This window comes from Sorex fumeus, unplaced genomic scaffold (genome assembly GCF_029834395.1).
Source record: "Sorex fumeus unplaced genomic scaffold, SorFum_2.1 ptg000037l, whole genome shotgun sequence".
In the NCBI taxonomy this organism is placed as follows: domain Eukaryota; kingdom Metazoa; phylum Chordata; class Mammalia; order Eulipotyphla; family Soricidae; genus Sorex; species Sorex fumeus.
In genome coordinates, this window is record NW_026606094.1 from 28,566,865 (window position 1) to 28,587,784 (window position 20,920).

Genomic DNA, 20,920 nt, shown 5'->3' on the forward strand with positions numbered 1-20,920 from the left:
TTTCTGTTTTTCAAAGGAAAGAATCAATGCATTCGAGAAGGGGATTTAATCACAGTGGCAGGATTGGATTTCAGTTGAGTCTATTGGACTGGATAAGGCGTTTTGTATGTGTGTGTGGAGAGTGTGGATTATGTTCCCTAGTATTTGGATGAAAGAAAATGTCACAGTTGTTTACTCCCTTGCAGCAGGTCCATCTGCTTTATGTTCCCACCCATTTGACAGTACGTGGATTCTCATTCAGGAAATTCAACCCTTTACTTTCATCCCTGCTCTTGGGTTGTGCAAGAGGTCTCTCGCAGTTCACATAACCAAGAAATAGTGTTGGGCTCGAGAATGCGCTGGCCACTGCAATTATTCTCTCTGTGTTGCCTGTTGCTTGAGGCAGAAGCTTCGTGGTATTTGACCTAGTCCTGACATGAGGGTCTTCAAGTGTGGCTTTCCAGTGGCACCTCTAAGGATGGTCTGCATTAGAATTCAGCAGGTGTCTTCAGTTCTTTTTAATTTTTATTTGATTTTTTTGGGGGGGGGGTGAGGGATCACACCCAGCCATGTACCATGGCTTCTCCTGGCTCTAAGCCACTGGTGGGGCTCTGCGAACTACTCTACGTGATGCCAAGTATTAAATCAGAGTTGGGCACATGCACGGTAAGCACAATAATCCCTGTAAAATCTCTCTGACCCCCTCAATTATTGCCCTAAATCTCCAGCTGTTCTCAGCCCATTTCCTAACTCTATCTATCTATCTATCTATCTATCTATCTATCTGACTTTTTTATGAATTGATCTTATTCCTTTAGGCTTATGAGTTCTCAGGTGGGGTTTGTGTGGATTCTGGTGATTAGCAACTTCTACTGTGGGTCTTGCCATGTAAATACTACGTAAGGATTCAAATGTTAGCACACATCTGAAGGTGGGTAAAGGACCAAACATGGTGGCCTCTCAATATCTACATTTCAAACCATAATGCCCAAAAGGAGAGAGAGAGAGAGAGAGAGAGAGAGAGAGAGAGAGAGAGAGAGAGAGAGAGAGAGAGAAGAAAATTGCCTTCCATAAAGGCAGTCTGGGGTGAGGATGGCAGGAGAGATTGGGGGGATATTGGTGGTGGGAAATGTACACTGGTGGAGGGATGGGTATTGGATTGGAACATTGTATGACTGAAACCCCATCATGAAAGTTTTGTGACTTTATCTATGGTGATTCAATAAAAAACCACGAAAAGCCCAAGTGTTAGTACACAAACCTGAAAATCTCCTTTCTTCTGAATTTCTATAGAAAGAGAACAGTTGAAATTTACAGTGTTTCAGTATATGATTCACCAAGTAGTAGGTCAAGTTCAATATGAGTTGATTTTTGAGTGTGTTTGGTGTTATACCTACTTTTATATTAAGGGGTTAGAGAGTTGGCTCATAGCTTGGTTCCTGGTTGTGGTATTAAGAACAAGAATTAAAATGGGGTTTGTTTGAACCTAAGTCATTTCCGCCTATCTCCATAAAGGATAAAATAATATACTTGAATTTGTGTTGCACCAAATGTTGACTTCTTTCTCTGAACTGCCGGTCAGCAGCTTTATATTGGGTCCCTGCTGGACGTAATAGTCCTTGTGGTTCTTGTTCAGTTCTATCTTGTTGACTTTGTGTCTGATTCCAATATTTAGTGGGCTAGCTATGTTGTCTAGCCTTCTGGAATTCACTGATTTGATAATCATGACACTTACAGTCTTATTCATGTTGAAAAAATGTTGAACGCTGAATCTGTCCTCACCCCGTTCTTGGACTCGTTTTGCTGTGCTGAGTTATGACATGCCTGTCTGCATCTGATTTTTTTTTAATGTTTTACTATTCCAGTTTCTCACAAGGTTTAATAGTGTATGGAAGATGAAACTGGGGGTTATGCTTGGGGAACTCTCAGTCAGGAGCATGAACACAAAAATGGTGCAAATTTTGGGTGGGGGGAGTAAGGAACAGACTGTCACAGAGCTGTGTCTGTAGGGCATAACCTCCAGGATTTGGCCAGATGCCCACATGCAAGCCAGCTGGTGAGCATGAGCGAATTCAGCATAGTGATGGGCCATGGGAACTGTCAACATGTGGGGATCTTAGTGACAGGATGGTGATCAGACATGGGATCAGATAGGCATTGAGGCTTTCTATATGAAAATAAAGGAGAAATAAGAGCAGAGCAAGTGATGAATGGCCCCAATTCAGATTAGGGTTGACAGCAAATAAAAACACAGGGTATCCAGTTAAATATAAATTTCACCACAAAGATTTTTTTTAGGATAAGTTTGCCTTATTTATTCTATGACTTACATGTGAAATAGTATGAAAAATGTTTACTTAATATATAAAATACTTTTGCCCATGCTACACATGTAAAATATGCAAAAGTATTTTACATATAAATACCTTTATTATATTAAACACATACTATATTTTAAATTTACCTATAATAAGTAGTATATTTATAGTAAATATTTTAATTGTGTATACATTTTTATGTTACATATTGCATTTTTAATATTATATTTTGTATAATTACATATAATTTTTAAAATATGTAAAATAAAAGCCTAAAAGAAGTAATTGAGCTTTCATGTGACCCAGTGATCCCACTTTTTGCCATCAAACCCCCAAACACAAAAATACATCAGTTTGAAATGATGCTTTGAGTTAAATTTCAGGTACTGCATGGTCTCCTTCCCCCAGCAGTGAGGTGTGACATCCATACAAAAATAGATTAGATAGTGTGTTCATATCACATAAACCCTGAGAATAAATGAATATTTGACAGGATTTAAATTTTTTTCTTATAGTTCCAAAGGGTGAGTCTTAATGACTTACTGAAATTAAGAATAACTCATGACTCGAGAAAGGCTTAGAAAATCAGCTGTGGACTGTGGTGGTTAATTTTAGGTGTCCACTTAAAGAGTCATGATTGCCCAGATATTGAACATTATTTTTGAGGATGTCTGTGAGTATATTTCCTCATGGGATTCAGTTGTGCATTAACTAAACTGAAAGCAGATGATACTCCTTGGTGTAAGCAAGCCTCACCAAATCTGTGGACCCCTGAGTAGATTGAAAATAAATTAGAGAATCCTCCTGGTCTTCTGAGAACAGCTCAGACTCTGTGTGTGGAGCTACGCCATGGACTATTTTGGTTCTTAGGCCCTGGGTCTCACACTGGAATGACTCTGGAGACTTCAGTTTGCTCACTGTAGTTTACATTTTATCATTATGGAAACCAGTTGTTTATAGTGATACAATACGTATGAACAGATACATGTTCATATATTGTTATAAAAATATATATTGGTTCTATGTATCTGGACCAAATTCAGGGACAAATGGAGGAAGCAGAAAACTAGGAGTGTTTTCAATGTAAGAAATGGAGACCCTAGGGCCAAAGAGATAATATAGGTGTTAAGACATTTGCCCTGTATGCTGCCAACCTCAGTTCATTGGGTATGGTGCAAAAACTAAAAAAGATTTTTTGAATTGAAACCAATAACTTTATGTAGTATCTTACTTTAGGGATGCATACCAAGATAATTACTAACAGTCTAGGTGTTGTATTTTATTTTATTTTATTTTTATTTTTATTTTGCTTTTTGGGTCACACCTGGCGATGCACAGGGGTTACTCCTGGCTCTGCACTCAGGAGTTACTCCTGGCGGTGCTCAGGGAACCATATGGGATGCTGGGAATCGAACCCGGATCAGTCGTGTGCAAGGCAAACACCCTACCCACTGTGCTATTTCTCCAGCCCTAGGTGTTGTATTTTAAATTCTCCACTACCCCCCACTACCTCAAATCCCCATCTAGATTCCCTCCTATGCCCCAGACTGAACCCTTGGCAGGCATATAACAAATTTATTTCGTATTACTTGGTCCAATAAAGGAATGGAAAATAGAAAACAAATAAAGAAAAGTCAATTTGTGATGATTAAATTCTGTAGATGTTTAACCTTTCTTAATCTAGTAGGGATAATCATAATCACTGTTAGTGAGTGCCATACTCAATGCCACATGATGGGAAGTTTTTCCTGTCCTGTAAAGGAGATATTTTAATGCTTCTTTCAAAATTGGTTTCATAGCTATAAATTCCCTAAGGTGTTAACTGTTTGTGAAGCTCTGTATAGTTTCTTCAAATCATAGAGTATTTTAGGTGAGGTATTCGTTTCATTGAGTTTGTATACTATATTTTTCCATATTCTTCTGATTCATAGAGTCTCATTTGGTAGATATGCTTTACTTCTTATGGACTTTCCTTTGTATATAAGTTACTATTTTTTAAAATTTTTTTATCTTTATATATTCAGTTTTCTGTCTCTATGTTTGTATTTTGTCATTTTGAATCATGGGGGTTTCCTAAATGGGTCAATTTTCACTGAGACTCTTCTGGCTTCTTGGATTTTGGTGCCTGTAATCCTCAACTCTGGTAGTTTTTCTTTTATTTATTTTAAAATTTTTATTAGTGAAACCCATGAGGTACAGTTGTAGACTTATAAATTTTTGTGCTTGGGTTTCAGTTATACAATGATCGAGTACCCATCCCTCCACCAGTGCCCATTCTCCACCACCACTGATCCCAGTATCTCTCCCACCCCCCAACCCCCATTCCACCCTGCCTCTGTGACAGGGCACTCCCTTTTGTTCTCTCTCTCCTTTTGGGTGCTGTGGTTTGCAAAAGAGGAATTGAGTGGCAATCATGTTCGGTCCATAGTCTACTTTCAGCATGCATCTCCTATCCTGGGCCGATCTTCCCAACACCCTTTATTTGGTACTCCCTTCTCTATCTGAGCTGCCTTTACCCCTAACTCTGGTAGTTAAAAAAATTTTTTTTAAAAATTCAATCACTGTGAGATTAAACCCTTACAAACTGTTCATGATCAGGTTTTAGTCATGCAGTGTTCCAACACCCATCTCTCTACCAGTATACATTTCCTAGCAATGGTGTCCCCAGTTTCCCTCCCATCACCCTTCCCCTTCCCCTTCACTGGGAAGTTCTTATTGATGATTTCTTTGACTCTTGTTTCTCAATCATATTTGCATTCCTGTTCTTCAGGGATTTCGATGATTCTTTTATATTGTTCTTATTGAACTCATCCTATAGATCTCTGGTATGCTGTTAATTTCTTTTCAGATTTTTTCCCCACCTTCTGGAATTTCCTGCGGTTTTCTCTTTTTTGCTCAGCTTCTGTTAGTCTGCTATTCAGAGCTTGTGTTGACTTAAAAAATATATCGCCTATGATTTTCTTCCTGTCTGTCATTTCTGATTGTAATAGTTTTTTCATTTAGACTCTCATATTTCTTGTGCTTTGCTGACTACCTGTGTTAGAATTATTTTGATCTCATCAAACATCCTCATAAAAGCATTACTGATGACATTGTCTAAGGATTAACTATGGTACACAATGGAACATATGCAGCTATTAGGAAAGATGAAATAATAAAATTTTCTTATAAATGGATGGACATGGAGAATATCATGCTGAGTGTAATGAATGAGAAGGAGAGGGACAGATATAGAATATAGATATAGAATGGCTGCACTCATTTGTGGGATGTAAATAATAGTATGAGACAAATATTCAAGGCCAAGTGAAACAGGGGCCACAAGAACTGGACTGTGGTTGGAAGCTTGCCACAAGTATGTATGGGGCAAAGGGCAGTTAGGATAGAGAAGGGATCAATATGACAATAATAGTTAGAAATGATTATTCTGGATAAAAACTGACTGTTGAAAGTAGGTAAAGGGATATACATGGTAACATTTCAGTATCTGTATTGTAAACCATAATGCCCAAAAGGAAACAGAAAGAGAGAAAGTGTGTATGTCTGTGTGTGTGTATGAGAGAGAGAAAGAAAGGAATAAAAGGAAGGAAGGAAGGAAGAAAGGAAGGAAGGAAGGAATTGGAACATAAGACATTCCCACAAGTAGTGGATGAAAGTTCGTTTTTATAGCCACAACAACACTGGTTGTTTTTGTTCTTTTTGATGGGTGCCAGGCTCACTGGCTCTGATAAGTGATGGAGAGTGTTTTTTCCATACATCTATTATTCATTTGCATGTCTTTGAGGAAGTTATCAGTTCACTCCTTCTCCATTTTTTGAGATGGGGTTGTTTTACTTGTTAAGTTTTACAAGTGCTTTATATATCTTGGATAGTAGCTCTTTGTCAGTAATGAGAAATGAGAAAATATTTTCTCCCAGTTTGTGGGGTGTATTTTTCCCCTAGACATTGTTACTTTTGCAGTGCAGAAGTTTCTTAATTTGATGTAATCCCACTTGCTTATCTTTGCTCTCTTTTGCTTAACCAGTGGAAATGAGTCACTGAAGATTCAGTGTCATGAAGGGTTAGGCCTATGTTTTTCTTCATATAATTTATGGATTCATGTCTAATATTGAGGTCTTTAATTATGAGACAGGGTCTGAGTTTTTTTTAATTGAATCACTGTGAGTTACATAGTTACAAAGCTGTTCATTATCAAATTTCAGTCATACAATGTTCCAACACCCATCCATCCTCCAGCTTACATTTCCCACCACCAATGTCTCCAGTTTATCTGGGTCATCCCTCACCCCCTACGGCCTGCCTCCATGGCAGAAATGTTTCTTTTTTGCCTCCACAGCAGGAATTTTTCTTCTTTCTGTCTTTCTCCTTTTGGACATTATGGTTTACAGTATATACCATTGCAAGCACTGAAGTACTTAGCATTCCTCAACAAACTAGAAATTGAGCTTCCATATGACCCAGCAATATCACTTCTTGTAATATACCCCATGGGAATATTTGTTCCTTTACCTACTTTCAGCACACAGTTCTTATCCAGAGTGATCATTTCCAACTATCATTGTCTTAGTGATCCCTCTTCTATCCCCCAGCCCTTGAGGCAGGCTTCCACCCGTGGACCAGTCCTTCTGACCCTTGTTTCTACTGTCCTTGGGTATTAGTCTCATACTATGTATTTTTTTTATATTCCACAAATGAGTAAGTCTCTTTTGTAGAATATAAAATTTATTCTGTTTATTCTGCATCTGACCCTCGCCTTCTGACTTGTTTCACTTAGTGTGATACTCTCCTTATCCATCCACTTATAAGTGAAATAAATGACTTTATTTTTCCTAGCAGCTGTGTAGCATTCCATTGTGTAGATGTACCACAGTTTCTTTATCCAGTTATCTGTTCTCAGGCACCCAGGTTGTTTCAAGATTCTGGCTACGATGAATAGTGCTGTAATGAACAAAGGTGTGCAGATTGCTTTTCTGGTTTGTGTTTTTGTGCCCCCAGAGTATATTCTAAGAAGCGTTTTTGCTGAGTCATATGGAAGCTCAATTTCTAGTTTATTGAAGAATGCTCAAAAGGCTGGACTGGAGAGTTAATTTTTAAAAACATCTAAATGACCAGTTTTCCCATTACCATTTGTTAAAGAGATTTTTCTTGCTCCACTTCATACTCTTTGCTCCTTTGTCAAAGATTAGTTAAGTATCCATGTATCTGAGTGTCTGTTTCTTGACTCTAACTCTTATTTTTCTGGTCTAATAGTTTATTTTTATTTTAGTCTATGCTGTCTTCGTTATATAGTTTTAAAATATAATTTAAAGTTGGGGAAAGAAAAGCCTCCCATCTTCTTTTTTTCCTCTAGGATTTCTTTGGCTATTTGGAGAGTTCTATTGCTCTTTTTATAAATCTTTTTATAAATTTCAGAGTTCTTTTTATAAATTTCAGTACCATTTGGTCTATGTCATGGGTATTTTTATAGGGATTACGTCAAATCTGTATCATGTTTTGGATAGGACTGTCGTTTTGGTTATATTAAGCTCTCTAATCCAAAAACAGGGGATGTATTTCCATTTTCTTTACCTTCCTTTCTTTCTTTCTTTCTTTCTCTTTCTTTCTTTCTTTCTTTCTTTCTTTCTTTCTTTCTTTCTTTCTTCCTTCCTTCCTTCCTTCCTTCCTTTCTTTCTTTCCTTCTTTCCTTCTTTCCTTCCTTCCTTCTTTCTTTCTTTCTTTCTTTCTTTCTTTCTTTCTTTCTTTCTTTCTTTCTTTCTTTCTTTGTAGTGCTTTATAGTTCTCTTTGTGTAAGCCTTTCATTTGCTAAGCTTATTCTTAAGTACTTGGTTTTTTGACGTGTAGTCTTGAATGGGATTTTAAAATATTTCTTTCTCTTCTGGAATAGAAAATTTTAGATTTTGTATTGGTCAAATTTCCATTTTAATTTTAGATGAAGAGAATGCTGTCATTAAACAACTTAGTATACATTTGGACAAATTTTGCTTTAAATGGGTGTTTGAAAAATTTTGATGTCTCTTAAGGGAATTTGTTAGGAAAAGTGAGAGACATTGTCATTATAAACCCTCAGGCGGTTTTTGAATGAAAAATGTCCAATGATTTTTCTTGTGCACATTTGGGGAAATGTTTAAAATAGAGTTTATGTTGTTGGGATTAAGTTTTATTTGTTAGAATGTTCTATAAATAAACCTCGTCTTAGGCAGGAGCAGTGTAATATTCTAAAATGGGGTAAAGTTTTGGAGCAAAGTGTGTAGAGAAACTAATCCTAAATTTAGACAGCCAAAGAATGAAATCCAGCTCTGGATAACTAGTATCATAGACTGAGTGTTCATAACCCATATATTAAAGTTTCAACTAAACCCAGTGGGAAAGTATTGGGGAGGTGACTTGAGATAGTAATTAGTTTTAAGTCAGGTTATATGGCTTTAGAAGGAGAAGTAGAGATGCCAGAGATGCCTTCTTTCTGCTATGTGAGACATAGTGAGATAGCCATCTGTAAGCCAGGAAGAAAACTATTGCCAAGAACAAAATCTCCCAGTACCTTGGTCTTGGACTTCCCAAACTCTAGAACTCTGAGAAATAAAGTTTTCCAGGCTAAGGTATTTTGTTATAGCAACCAGGGCAAAGACACTTATATTATCTACTGCATATAATTTAATCTCTCTGCTCTTCGGTTTCCTGACTTGCATGATGGGGCTAAGGATTGATGGGTCTAATGTTTATGAACCAGTGTATGTTTGTTTGCTGTAGAGATTTGTGAGCAGATTTCAGATTCAATTTAATTCCTTTTATTATATTTTCCAATCCATAACCAGAATGTTGCCACTTATTTAATTTTTTTCAGTAATACTTTGGAGCTTTCAGTATATTAGTGTTCTAGGCTTGAAAACAATTTATTTTTATTTTTTGTGTGGGGGGTGGCACTCCCAGTGGAAATCAGGGGACCATGTAGTGCTGGGAATCAAATCCTAGATTCCCTCATGCAAAGCATGTACTTCCCAGTCCAGACATACTAATCTTGCACCTGATAAATTAACTATACTCCTAGGTATTTATTTATTACTTTATTTAAACATCATCATTTACAAAGTTGTTCATAATACAGTTTTTAAGGGTATTCAATATTCCAGCACCAATTCTATCACCAGTGTTACCTTCCTACTATCATTATCCTCATTGTTCCAGTCACTTCTTAGGTCTGCCCTCTTAGCAGGCACAAAATAATTTGTTTTATATTGCTTGTTACAACTAAATGGCTAATGGAATTATCAAAAATACTTAATTAAAAGAAAACTTATGGAAATTGTTATATCTCACATGGGTTCATTAAGTCATTTGTCTGAGGGGCTACAAAGCTGTTGTTGCTAGTTGAGCCTTTTGTGTTATTTTTTTTATTGAGCTTCGTTGGCTTCATGTTACTTTCCCATATTATTTAGTGTGCTCCTATAGGTACTGTGGAATTTGGAGGCATCTTATGGCTGTATATGCAGCCGCATGCTCTAGGAACTCCAGGATCTGTAGAACAGGGCCAATGGATGAGTTTTATGTGACAAAAGGATGTGGGTGTGGATTCTTGGGCTTCTTGGAGTAACCAGGAGGTGGGGGGTGGGGGATTGTTGGGGGAGACTGCCTGCCCCCACGCTGTAAAGACCCCAGAGTTTTCAACCCGGAAACTAGTGTCCTTGGAATTTTTGTTGGTTTGGTGTCTCTGCAGAGATCAATCCTGAAGCATGGAGTTGGTCTGTTGGCATGGCAGCCGCTGTGGATTTTGAGTGTGACTGTGAGGGCTTTGGCAGGGTGGGAGTTCAACCCTCCTCCCACCCGCCAAGAGTTCCCAGAGTTTCTAGGAGAATTGTGTGCCCATGAGTTTGTGCATCTTGCTTCTCTCTTGAGATTTATTTAGTCATGAATCTAAAAAGCTGTTTACATGGCAGCAGCTGGGGGCTGTCATGTATTTCATTCTTAAATGAGGTGATTAGAATTAAATATTTTAGGCACTTAAAGAAATAATGAACAGGTTTTTTTTTTATAAAATCTGGCAATGTTTAGGGGTTACATCTGACTCTGCACTCAGAAATTACTCCAGTATAGGGTGCCAGGGATTGAACCTAGATCAGCTGTGTACAAGGCAAGAGCCCCACTTGCTGTACTATATCTCTTACCTCATCATGAACACTTTTCTTATCACCACCCACCTTCAGAAATAAAATTTAACACAAAGAATTCAAATGTCCTTGCCTGCCTTCTCTTCCCTCACACACTTGATGTTTGTGTAGATTGTGGGGCTCTAAATCTTACACTTTTGTTTTGGCACCAGGGAACCCAAATGGTGGTGGTACCTGGATTTATCTTGGATGTGAGGTTGTGCCAGGAATTAAACATATGGCTTTGTGTCTGTAAAACCAGAACTCTACCACTGAAATACCTCCAGGCCCATATTTTTTGGGGGTCTCCCAAGTGGAGCTTAGGGGACCATTTCTGGTGATTTTTGAAAAACCAGGTTAGATGATTCAATGCCAGGGCCTGAGGATATGACAGTGCTAGAGGTAACCCCAGGGCCATACCTGGATGTGTTCAGGGACTTCTTCGTCCACTTTTGATGGGAATGTCATCTGCTTCAGCCTCTGTGGACAGCAATATCAAGCTCTCTCTCTCAAAAAAATATATCTATAACTACCATATGATGCATCAGTACCTCTTCTTGCCTTTTATCTCCAATACATAAAAATACTAATTTGAAAGGATATATGCACAACTATGTTCATTTCAGTGCTTAGTACAATAACCAAGATATTCATTTATAGATGAATAGATCAAAAAGTGGTATATATAAACAATAGAATACTATACAGCTCTAAAAAGAGTGAAATTATACAGTTTACCACAACATTGATGGAACTAGTGGATATGCTGAATGAAGTCAGAAGGGAAGGGTTAGACACAGAGTTATCTATTTAATAAATAGGACTTAAATATTTACTGCAAGGTAGCAACAAAGGACCAAAAGCAACACAGTAGGAGAGCTGACCCACAGAATTGAGTTTGGGGATGGAGATTAAAAGGGAAGGCCACTGGGGTCTTTGTGTAAGGGAGGACTAGAAATGGACGTGATGTTGGAATTAATGTGCATGGTAAACCATCACTAACAATATTGTAAATTGTCAAATCTTAATTAACAAAAAGTGCAAGAATAAAAAAGCATATTAATTAAAATGAGCCTGAGTTTATAAAGACTGAGACCATAGATATTTTTCATACCCTTCTAAAAATACCTAGTTGCTTTAGTGAAAATGTGTTTTGTAAAGTAGAAAATTGACTGTCAGAGGCTATGAATAGGGAAAGCTAAGAAGAAATTGTTAGCAAAGAATGTTTCAATTATGAGAAAAATAAGTCTGAAGAGGGTATAAAACATGTGACTATAGTTGATAGTTAACATACGCCTCAGAGACATGGGCCCTACACAAACAGGATGAGAACGCTATTCGGGTCTCCCAAAGAGGAATTGAAAGAGCTATGCTTGGAGTATTACATTTCACTCAAATGAGAGAAAGAATCCGGAGTTCCGACCTCCGTCGACGATCAAGAATCAGGGACGCTGTCTCGTTTGTCAAGGTGTCAAAAATCAGATGGGCTGGACAAGTAATGAGACTTGGAGATGACGGCTGGACTAGAGCCGTTACCGACTGGATTCCATGGGATGTCAGAAGACCACGTGGCCACCCACCTATCAGATGGTCACATTTCTTCATCAAGATCATGAACAATCGGTTTGAGGCTCTTCATGTTCCTAGAATGAACAGACGCCATTGGGCTACACTAGCATGCGACAGGGACAGATAGAGACATCACTGGCCCGCTAGAGCAAATTGACGATTAACAGGAAGTCAAGTGATCAAGTGATAGTTGAGAGTTGATAATATTGTACTGAAGCATTGCAATTTGCTAGAAATGTAGAACTTAAATATTCTCACAAAAAAGAAAGGAAGAAAAGAAGAAAGGATGAAAACAAAGAAAGAAAATAAAAGATAAATTTGTGGAGTGGGCTGGAGAGAAAATGCATTTGGTTCTGACAGCTGAGCACTGCTAGGTGTGATGCCAAACCGATGTCTGTACCCAGCGGAGAGGTACATAACATGTTAATTAGATCAGTATGATGAACACTTCTAATGGTAAAATTCTATGTCAGCTTTCCCTCAAGAAAGCTGAAATTAAGAAGTTTTAAGGAAATATTTTGAAAGTTTGTTTTAGCATTTACTGACATTTCTTATCAAGAGAATTTCCAGATTTCCTACTATAGCTTTTTTTCCCCAGAAATAGAAACCACATGGGTTTAATTGATCTTTTCCATGAATCCTATATCATTAAAATGAATCCAGTTCAGTTCTGCAAACAATTATTGAAAGTTTGTTAAATACTTGTCATTATTTAGAGAACCCACTTATTTAAAACAATTTTTTTGGGGTGCCACACCCATCAGTGCTTAGGACTTACTCCTGGCTCTGCTACTCAGGGATCACTCCTGGCAGGGCTTAGGGAACCAAATGGGGTGCCAGGGAACAAACCCAGATTTTCTGTGTGCAAGGTTAGCATTTTACCTGCTGTACTATTTTTCCAGCTCATATTTTTTCATTTCATTTCATCATCCTGTTATTCGTCGATTGCCTCGAGCAGGCCCCAGTAACGTCTGAGATTATATTCACGGCTCTTTAGGAGAATGAGACCCATCGTTGTTACTGGTATTTGACATATTTGGTACGCCACGGGGAGTTTGCCAGACTCTGCCCTGTGGGCAGGCTACATTCGATAGCCTGCAAGTTTGTCCAAAGTAGGAATAAGACAATAAGATGTCATTAAAAAAAAAAGTCTTGTTAAGATGTCGCGCGGCCGCAAATGCGGCCGCGCGGTTCCGGGATCTGGATTTTATAGTCTCTGAGTCTTGGCCGCTGATGGGATTACACGGCGCCAGGGGGCCAGGTGGTGGGTGTGACCCCCGCCTACTGGAATTTGGAGGATCTGGGTGGAAGATGCTCGACTCCAATTCGAGTAGGCTTGGAGGTCTCGGCCCCGGAACCCGCGTGGCTTTGTCCCTCTGCCAGTACCTTCATGTGTGCGGAGAGTGGTCTCAGCGTGGTGGTGGCTGGTCCTGGAGGTCTTCGGCTGCCGTAGCCCTGGTCGGGGCGGGGAGGAAAGCTCAACCCGCTCCCCTCCAAGGGACTCCGGGAAGGAACACCCAGGCGCGGGGGCAGCATATATATATATATATATATATATATATATATATATATATTAGTGAAACACCATGAGGTACAGTTATAGACTTACAAATTTTTGTGCTTGGGTTTCAGTTATACAATGATCAAGTACCCATCCCTCCACCAGTGCCCATCCTCCACCACCACGGGTCCCAGCATCCCTCCCAACCCCATCCCCCATCCCACCCTGCCTCTGTGGCAGGATATTCCCTTTTGTTCTCTCTCTCTTCTTTTGGATTATGTGGCTTGCAAGAGAGGCATTGAGTGGCAATCATGTTTGGTCTACAGTCTACTTTCACCATGCTTCTCCCATCCTGGGAGGATCCTCCCAACACCCTTTATTTGGTGCTCTCTTCTCTATCTGAGCTTCCTTTTCCCCTAGCACATGTGGCTGGCCTCCAAGTCATGGAGCAAAATTTCTGGTACTAATCTTGGCCACTCCTGAGTGTTTGTCTCTGATTTTGTTACTTTATGTTCCCCAGATGAATGCAATCTTTCTGTATCTATCCCGTTCTTTCTGACTCATTTTGCTTAACATGATACTTTCCATGTAGTACCACTTGTATGTAAATTTCACGACTTCATCTTTTCTAACAGCTACATAGTACTCCATTGTATAAATGTACCAGAGTTTCTTTAACCAGTCATCTGTTCTTGGGCACTCAGGTTTTTTCCAGATTCTGGCTATTGTAAAGAGTGCTGCAATGAACAAACAAGTGCAGATGTCACTTCGACTATACTTTTTTGCCTCTCTGGGATATATTCCCAGGAGTGGTATTTCTGGGTCAAATGGAAGATCAAATTCTAATTTATTTTTGTATATTTTAAGAGCCAAAATTCTTATTTATTCATTTCTTAAAGTTCATTCCTCTGTGACCTTGAAGTTTTCAAAAATCAGAATGCCACTTTTTTTTAAAAAAAGAAATCTGCTATCTTCCTCCCATCTTTTGTCAATTACTAATTTAAAAGATCATATTATATCAAAAAGCAACAGCAGCTAAAATCTTGAACTTCAAATAAAATTCCAACCTTCAGATAAAATTTCAGCACTTAAACTTCAATATATGGAATACTTTATCATTGTTAATACACAAACCTTTGATCTACTGATATTAAAATTCACATTTTCATAATCACATATTTCTTCTCTTTGAGTTTAGATTTTTTTCTACCTCACCATAAGAGATGTGACAGTATGTGGTCAAGTTAGTCGCTCCTGGCTGACAATGACACAGATGAATTCATTGTGGCACAGTGTAAGTAGACACGATCTAAAACTATATTTTTGTTCTAATTCTTAAAGGAGAATGGACAACTCCCAAGCCAGTTATAATGGAAACTATCTTCTCTTTATGTGGCCATCAGCCGGTGTGTTGTGTTTTCTTTTTGTTCAGACACAAGTTTGAAGGAGAAGTTAAAAAGACAATTATGTTATTTTAGACATACTATTAGTATTTTCCAAGTTGAAGTAGAAATAAATTGATTATTTTTGGATTGAAACAAAACTCTATTAATATGTTAATCATGCTTATGAATGCCTAACTCAGAGAATTATGGGAGAAATCCAAGTACAGTGCTTGTATAGAACCTGGCATGTATGAAAAAGCATTCAATAAATAATAGCTATTATTATTGGGAGGAAGACATAACAAAGCAGCACAAAATATGGGGTAAACAGGGAAACCCAGCTTAGGTGAAGACTAAAGCTTGCTTGATGGGTTTAGTGTGCTTGTGTCCTGGAGACACAAATGCTCAGGCATTTTCATAGTAGGATCTGGAGGTTACTATCTCACTACTGTACTATTGGATTTTATTTAGTTTTTTTTTTTTCTTCAGGTATTAGGGATCAAACCCAGGGTCTCATACAAACAAAGCATGTACTCTGCCACTGAGCTGTAGCCCCTTGTGCTGTTGTCATGCCCTAGACCACTGTGTTTCTCATTCCAAAGTGACTTTAGGGCAAAGTGTCAAAAAACACATACCACCCCCCTCCCGCAAAAAAAAAAAAACAAAAAACAACCAATCCATTATGCTCAACAACTTCTCTTTGCTATTTATGGGTTGAAACTTCCATCTCAACAACAGTCATTATTTATGTATCAAATCACAAATGTGTTGCCTAAATCCAGTTAACAGCTCATCTCAGCACTTCTTAGAGAACTATTACTGCCAAATGCTCTGATTGAGCTATGCTAGGTGATTGGGGTAATTCTGCAGACATTAAAAACAAATGACCAAGTAGGAGAGGCCAGTCTTGTTCTAGAAATCAACTCTCACCTTTTTATTCCCATTAGAGCACCATCCAGCCCAGTCGTGGCTGCACTATTCTATTCTCATTCTATGTAACAATGCCAAGAAGAAAAGTGCTTCTGACTTCCATAACTCATCCTGACAAATTTAGTATTCCTGTCATAAGTTTATTTTTAGTTTAAGGAACCAATTCTCAAATTTTGGCATGCATCAAGATCCTTAACGATCCTTAAAGCAGATTTCTGATTGCCACCCCTAGAGTTTCTGATTTAGTAGGTCTTGTGCAGGGCTCAAAAATTAGAATTTCCAACAAGTATTTCTGGCTGCTGCTGGTGCTGCTGGTCTCAGGACCACATTTGAGAACCATGGTTTAAATGAATAAATGTCTTGCTAATGTGGAATATTTGGGATGTTGCTTTTTTTCTTTTGGAAAGCCCGCACAGAAGGAAAAAAAAGTGAATCCAAATGGGTTGGAAGAGAAAGAATATGTACAATATTAAGATCAGGACAAACCCTGCAGAAGCCTGGCAGAAAAGCCAGCACTGGGTTTTTCAGATCCCTCACTGGGTAAAGATGGAGAAAACATGAGAACATGGCAGAGAAGAGTAAAACCAGGATAGGCAGTTTCTCTTTCTAAAACCCTGTGCTATCCTTCATTTTCAATTATTTTTGCCTCTGAATATGCCCAATGTGAAAAATTTTTTAAAAACAACAACAACAAACCATTTTAGCACAAAGAATAGCTTTGTTCAGATACATCAAGGACTATGATGTTCATGAAGTTTACCTTTTAGCTGAAAAAATATTAATGCTATTAGGTCAGTGCTACTATTTATCAATTGGCCCTGGCTATTGATAGCTCCTCTAAGCCACCATGTTTTTTTAAAAAAATTTTGCATGCAATCAGCTAGGAACACTTCTGTCATCCTTTCTTTTTTCTAGAACCACCATCTCTAAATTTTAAGAGATACATAAGCTATTAACACTACATATCCTAAGTTACGATTTTATAGCCCTTAGCTGTGTTCACAGGGAAAAAAAGGATACATAAGCATTAATAATGAACTTTTATGGAGTCATTGACAGTGAAAAGGTGGTGGGTGGGGACAGACTTGGGGTTTCCCTGGGATGCTAGGAGACATACATACTTCTCCAAGACAAGGAAGGAGGTGAATGTGAGGCCCTGTCCTCCCAGCTATTGGACTTCACTAGACATTTAGAATCTTTTTGTAATTAAATCTTGAAACAACCGCAAATAACTAAATGATGTGATGAAAGTTTAGTCTTTAGTGTTTTAAAAATAGTCAAAATTTTATATGTAAAGGGTCTTTCTCTGTTCTAAATATTGTTTATTTATCCTTTTCAGATTGATTTTTCTGCAGTAAAAACTAAGGTCACAGAAAAATGTATAGTGTCTACTTTGCAAAGATGGCGGCTAAATGTGCTGCGTTTAAATTTTCGTGGGTGTCATTTTCGATTGAAAACATTGAAATTTGTCAGTAAGTGTACTCACCACATCTTGCTTTTTTGCATTTTTTTTACACAGTAAACATAAAGTATAAGTTAAATGGAAACTTTCATTATAGTCTTAGACACTAAGATTGCCATTAGAACCATTTAATCATAGCCTATATGATTTATCTAGTTATTTAACTAGTTTAAATAACTAGTTATTTCATCCATTCCATTTTAAAAATTTATTTTAATTTTTTTTGGCGGTACAGGGATTTGAATCCAGGGCCCCACACATGCCACGGCAAGTGCCTACTGCTAAACTACATTGCTGACATTTATCCATTCATATTAACCTCTTTATTATTTAGTCTAATATTTGTCTATGTATCATCGGTTTATCTGCTGAAAGAGAAATTAATATAATCTCATTTTAAAAATTGTAACAACAGACAGTAAAGCCAAAATCTCTTTCTTTCAAATCATTTACCTACTCAAGAGGCATTCAATGCTATGTCTTCTGTTTTTCTAAAATACTTGTACAAATATGTGATTAAAATATACCACCTAGCACTGGAAATTTAACACAGGGGCTAAGGCATTTGCCTTGCATGCGGCCACCCCTCTTTGATCCCCAACACCACATATGGTTCCAACTCATTGCCAAGTAGAGTCCTGGAGGTCCTTAAGTACCATAGGGTGCAGTCCTAGAGATCCATGAGCACTACTGGGTATGGACCTGGTGGTCCCCAAGAACTGCTAGACTGGCCCAGGGAGTCCTTGGGACCACAGGGCTCACTCAGCACTGCCCCCAAGACCTCACTTGGAACTACTAATCCAGTTGAACACAAATTGCAGGAGAGGCTCCCAGACATTCTGAGCAGTGCTTGGGAACCCCTAAGTTTAAAACAAAAACCCCAAATCATTATTTTCCAGGGGAATATTAAGACAAACCTGCTGTGCTTAGGGCTTATGACTGGCTCTGTGGTGGGAATCACTCCTGGTGGTGCTTCAGGGGCCACGAGGGATCCAACGAGGATCAGTGGCACTGAGGCAAGTGCTTTAGCTCTTGTACTATCTCTCTGGCCCCACAATCGAATTTTCAAACATGAAAGGGAAGTTTGTATTTTATGTTCTTATCATCTTTCCATGCCAGTAAGTTCATATTTTCTTTTATGTTCTAATAATCTTTCCATGCCAGTACTATTCATCTACTAAATTATTTTTTAAATATTTGAAGTCACCCTCACACTATGGCTATACTTACTTTGATTTTGTTTCTAACAATGGATATGGAGAACATGTCTTCATTTTTCTAAGCTGCTTTATACTTTCATTGTGATATGTATCTTTAGCTCTCTGATTTTTTAAAAATTAAGTCCTAATTTTTATTTATTTATTTATTTGTTGCTTTTTGGGTCACACCTGGCAATACACAGGGATTACTCCTGGCTCTGCACCCAGGAATTACTCCTGATGATGTTCAGGGGACCATATGGGATGCTGGGAATTGAACCAGTTTGGCCACGTGCAAGGCAAATGCTCTATCTGCTGTGCTATCACTCCAGCCCCACTCTCTTAGTTGATTTTGCTTGATAAGTGTCCATAGGCCTGGTGTCTTAGAAGCCACAGGTGCTTGTTTCTCTCATTTTTGGAGGCTGAAAATTTGAAATCAGGGTCACCCTGTGCAGGGGTATAGTGAGGACACGTCTGTGCTGTGGAATGCAGACTTTTCATTGTACTCTCACGAGTCAGGATAGTTCTCTCTAGTTCATGAGGGCTCCACCTCCTGAGCCAATAATACCTGTCTCAGCCCCTCCAGCATATTGAGTTCAGGAGGTCTAGGAGTCCACACAGGTGGTTGATTGTAGGCCTGTTGTTCATTCAAGGGCTGGAGAATGCTGTGCCAGAGATACTTGTCATCCTGATAGTGCTCAGGGCCCTCTAGGGCTGTACCTGGTGTTACTTAGGGGCATGTGACACTGGAAATCAAGGTAGTACTTAGGGGGCATGTGACACTGGGAATTAAAGCTGGGTCAGGCTCAGACCAGGTTTGCGCTCTAACCACTGCACTATCTTCCAGCCCTGTAGGTGAATTTTAAATTGGTTCTAGCTAAATGCTATCCTAGTGGGATTGCATCCTAACTGATAGACAGATTTACAACTATGAGATTTTTTTTTTTTGAGAGGTACTGTATTGGGCCCAGCTGGAGTGATAGCATAGTGTTTGCCTTGCACATGGCCGACCCAGGCACAATTCCTTCATCCCTCTCAGAGAGCCCGGCAAGCTATCAAGAGTATCCCACCTGCACAGCAAAGTCTGGCAAGCTACCCGTGACGTATTCGATATGCAAAAAACAGTAACAACAAGTCTCACAATGGAGATGTTACTGGTGCTCGCTCTAGCAAATTGATGAACAGTGGGAGGACAGTGCTAGGGATCCAATGAGGCTTGGCAGCTTACAAGGCAAATGCCTTATCCTTTGTAGTATCCCTCCTGCCTCAAGACTGTGTGCTTCTTAAAGACAGAACTTAAGTCTTTCCTTCAGAATCTTAAAAGTACCCAAATTTTGGTTCATAATGAAGGTTTACTCTATTACTGAAAAAGGTATTCAAGTCTAGGACCCATTTCAATCCTAAGATTTTATGGCTTTTTTTCTGTAAAGCTACTTAATGGCATCTGCTCTTGCTTCAACTGTTCCTTCCTCTACAGCAGTTTTAGTGCATAATATGTAATTAAACCAAATTTTCTATTCATTGTAAAAACATATGGGCACATTGGGTATTATGATTTCAACCTATGAATTTTGGGAGAGCACATTCAGTTAAATGCATTAAATCCATATATTCTTAGAGTTGTATTTTCTACTTTATGCATTTCTAGAAATGAGAGGAAAATTAGATTTCAAAAAATTCTTATCAATGATAATTCAGATACTTAATAAGAACATCAAACACATATAGCTATCAACATGAATGATATTGATTATTACCATCATCAATAATTAATGGGTGAAAGCAAGTTGCAGAGTAATTTGTATATAATTGCATACAATCTGTATACAATTTTCCAAAGGGCAAATAAAATGTACACTTTGTATTTTGAAATATTCCAGTGTTATAAACATAAGGACACATATAGCAAACTACAAAGAACATGCTTGGGAGTGAAAAACTTCAAAAACAAGCACATGGTTACCCTAAGTGATGTAGAGGATTCAAGAGAATGGGGGAGAGAGTCAAAGTATCAATTTTATCTAAAATTTTATTTTAAAATGAAAATAAAATGAAAGACCTTTAGTTAGTTATTGCTGGTTCTGAAGAAATAGTTTTGTCTGATATATCTGATTATGTAGGCATGTGCTCTAACCAGTGCACTATCTTCCAGCCCTGTAGGTGAATTTTTAAATTGGTATTGAGCTAAACACTATCCTAATGGGATTGCATCCTAATTGATGGGGTGCTGGGTATTGAATCTGGGTTGGCCACCAATAAGGCAGATGCCATACCTGCTGTATTATCGTTCTGCTCCCCTCCCCCCCCCCCCCACACTCCTGGGTTTTCTGATAAACCTATCATATCACTTGGAAACATGACGGTTTTACTTCTAGTCATTTAAATTTTTTTTTTTTTATTGGGGAGTGCAAATCCAGGAATACTCAGGGGTTATTC

General features: G+C 38.4%; 1 protein-coding gene across 1 annotated transcript in view; it reads left to right on the forward strand.

The window, feature by feature from the left end:
- FBXL13 (F-box and leucine rich repeat protein 13) overlaps positions 1-20,920 on the forward strand; it is a 219,903-nt gene that overhangs the window by 40,521 nt on the left and 158,462 nt on the right. The window contains exons 8-9 of the mRNA XM_056118511.1: positions 14,707-14,802; positions 17,163-17,295. Of these exons, the coding sequence (XP_055974486.1) occupies positions 14,707-14,802; positions 17,163-17,295 (229 nt within the window). The remainder of the gene's footprint in view (positions 1-14,706; positions 14,803-17,162; positions 17,296-20,920) is intronic.